Source organism: Austrofundulus limnaeus, unplaced genomic scaffold, assembly GCF_001266775.1.
Source record: "Austrofundulus limnaeus strain Quisiro unplaced genomic scaffold, Austrofundulus_limnaeus-1.0 Scaffold98, whole genome shotgun sequence".
Classification (NCBI taxonomy): Eukaryota; Metazoa; Chordata; class Actinopteri; order Cyprinodontiformes; family Rivulidae; genus Austrofundulus; species Austrofundulus limnaeus.
Window position 1 is genome coordinate 45446 of NW_013952500.1, and position 2307 is coordinate 47752.

Here is a 2307-nt window from a genome sequence, read left to right on the forward strand (position 1 = left end):
GTCTGGGCCTCCCTTCTGAAGCTGCTGACCCCGCGACCCGACCCCGGATAGGCGGAAGAAAATGGATGGATGGATGAAATAAAAGGAAAAAAGTCACAACAAAATAAATAAACTATAATGAAAAATCCAGAACATTTATAACTTTGGCACTCACTGCTCGATATGATCAGGAAGTTCCCTGTTCAGAAGGTTTTCCTTGTTTTATATCTGGATAAATGCATTTGTTGTCACTCACTCAGCATCAGCAGCACTCGTTGAACCTCTCCTTGCTTGGCRGCAGGGTAGAGCTGTCGAGGGTGGAACCTCAGTTTCTTCCTCCTGGTTGATCAAAACCAAACACTCGCTCATAAAAACTGAAATATAGTTTTCCAAAGAGAGTGATTGAATGTTTTTGTGACCTCTCCGTTTCCTGTGTGAGGATTGCCTTCTGCAGTGCCGCCCTGCTGGGCCCGGGTGGAAGCGCGCTGGGGCTGACCGGTTTCCCGTTGGGCATGCAGACCGACGGTCCCACGCTGTCCACCCCCTCCTCTGCCGGGGGGGCGGCGGCTACAGTCACTGCTGAGGCTACGGGCTGTGGAGGCTGCTGCTGCTCCACCGCCGGTGTTTCCAAACCGTGGCTGCGCATCCGAGCGCTGAAACAACAAAGTATTTAAACTTATTTTTAAAGTCATCATCGCCCACATCTTTGATTAATGTCCGGTTTTATCTTCCAACCTGACGGGTCTTTCAGGCATCTTCCCATCCTTCATCCCTCCCGTCGAGGCAGCGACGGACGGAGCCGTGGGGGCGGACGGCGGCAGAGAGGGCGTGGTCGTGGACGAGGCCGACATGGTGACGACGGTGGCCGCAGAGGAAGAGGAGGCCGAGGAGGGGATGGCGATCTCCTGCGCCTCCGAGGCGTCCTCACCACAGTGGGGACAGAAAAGCAGGCCGCCGCCGTTGGCCCGGCTGCGCCCGCCGCTCAGCACCGTCACGCAGCCGCGGTGGAAGCGGTGGGTGATGCGCTCGTCCGGGCAGCACTCCAGAAACGTGCCCTGGAAGAGGAGGAGAGTGAAAACTGAAACATAAATAAGATGCTACAGCCGGTCCGCGTGGGTTTTCACTCACCGCGAGGCAGAAGTACCCACACCCGGGACAACAGTGGTGTTTCACCATGTGGGAGCGATGGACGTCGCACAGAACCATGAGGGGAACCCGGCTGGACGGACGCATGGTTTCCCCTTTCATGGTCCAGCTGGTGCAGGGTCGCAGCTGGAGAGCAGAACACTGGTTAGAAACGTCCCAGGATGTTCTGATGTAAATATGTTCAGTTCAAGGGGAGATTTTTAGCTTTAGCTTTTTGCTACATGAAGCTAACAACCTGCTACTTTTAACCTCTAGCTCAGGTTTGCTGATTTTAGCTAGCATTTGTAGTGATTTCCTGCATATAATTATCAGTTTTGACTATATTTCTTAACTTGTTCCTATGACTGCTCAGAGAAAGGAAGAAAACCCCCACTTTAAATTCAGACTATTTCTAAAGACTTTTGCATGGAACTTCCTTTGTGACTCAAATTAACATCTCTTACACAAACCCCCACCAGACGTCTTGACACCTTACTGTTAATAGATAAGAATCGCCACATTCCTGTTCCGAACCCCACAAGTTCTGTTGCTTCCATCCCCCATAAGCACAGGACTGTCTGTTCGCTCCTCTTCAAAGGGATCATAAATGCCTTTAACCAGACTCTTCGGCGTGACTGAGAACAAAGGACCTACATTCTTCTTTAAATGTGAAAAAAATGGAGAAAAGATAAAGAATCTGTGTATCTAATGTTTCTGTCTTATTGCAAAAAATGTCATCTAATCCATTTTTCTTACAGGAAAGAACTAAAACGACCATAAAGGATCTACTAAGTTTTGCTTAGTTAACTATTTAATACCTGTGTGTATTGTGGTGTTAATTGTTTTGATGAAATGTTTCCCTGAAGAAGATGTGTGTTTTATTCCATGATTTAATCCTTAAAAACTTTAGGACTTGAATCTTTAATAATTAAGTGTGACACTTATTTTACTGAGGCAAGCAGATGTCTCAACCTTTAATTAGATGCGAGATAATTAAACTAAAACACTCTCTTTTTCTTTGTCCGAAGTAAAGTTTTCCCTCCAAAACAGATTTGATTTGTTAAAAAAAACTTTTCCTGTATAAGGTGTAACATTTTTATTGGCCAACTAAAAACTTGACTCCGCCCATAACAGAGGTTTTAAAAAGCTTAGCGCACTCCCAATCTCTTAGAAGAAGTAGCAGAAGAAGACCGACAGAGAAAG

General features: G+C 47.1%; 1 protein-coding gene across 2 annotated transcripts in view; it reads right to left on the reverse strand.

Annotated features, from left to right (window-relative positions):
- LOC106520823 (histone-lysine N-methyltransferase EHMT2) overlaps nucleotides 1-2307 on the reverse strand; it is a gene marked incomplete at its 3' end in the record, with an annotated part of 19483 nt that overhangs the window by 2679 nt on the left and 14497 nt on the right. For both annotated transcript variants that reach the window (XM_014013078.1, XM_014013077.1), the window contains 4 exon segments: nucleotides 236-318; nucleotides 399-632; nucleotides 715-1034; nucleotides 1108-1251. In XM_014013078.1, the coding sequence (XP_013868532.1) occupies nucleotides 236-318; nucleotides 399-632; nucleotides 715-1034; nucleotides 1108-1251 (781 nt within the window).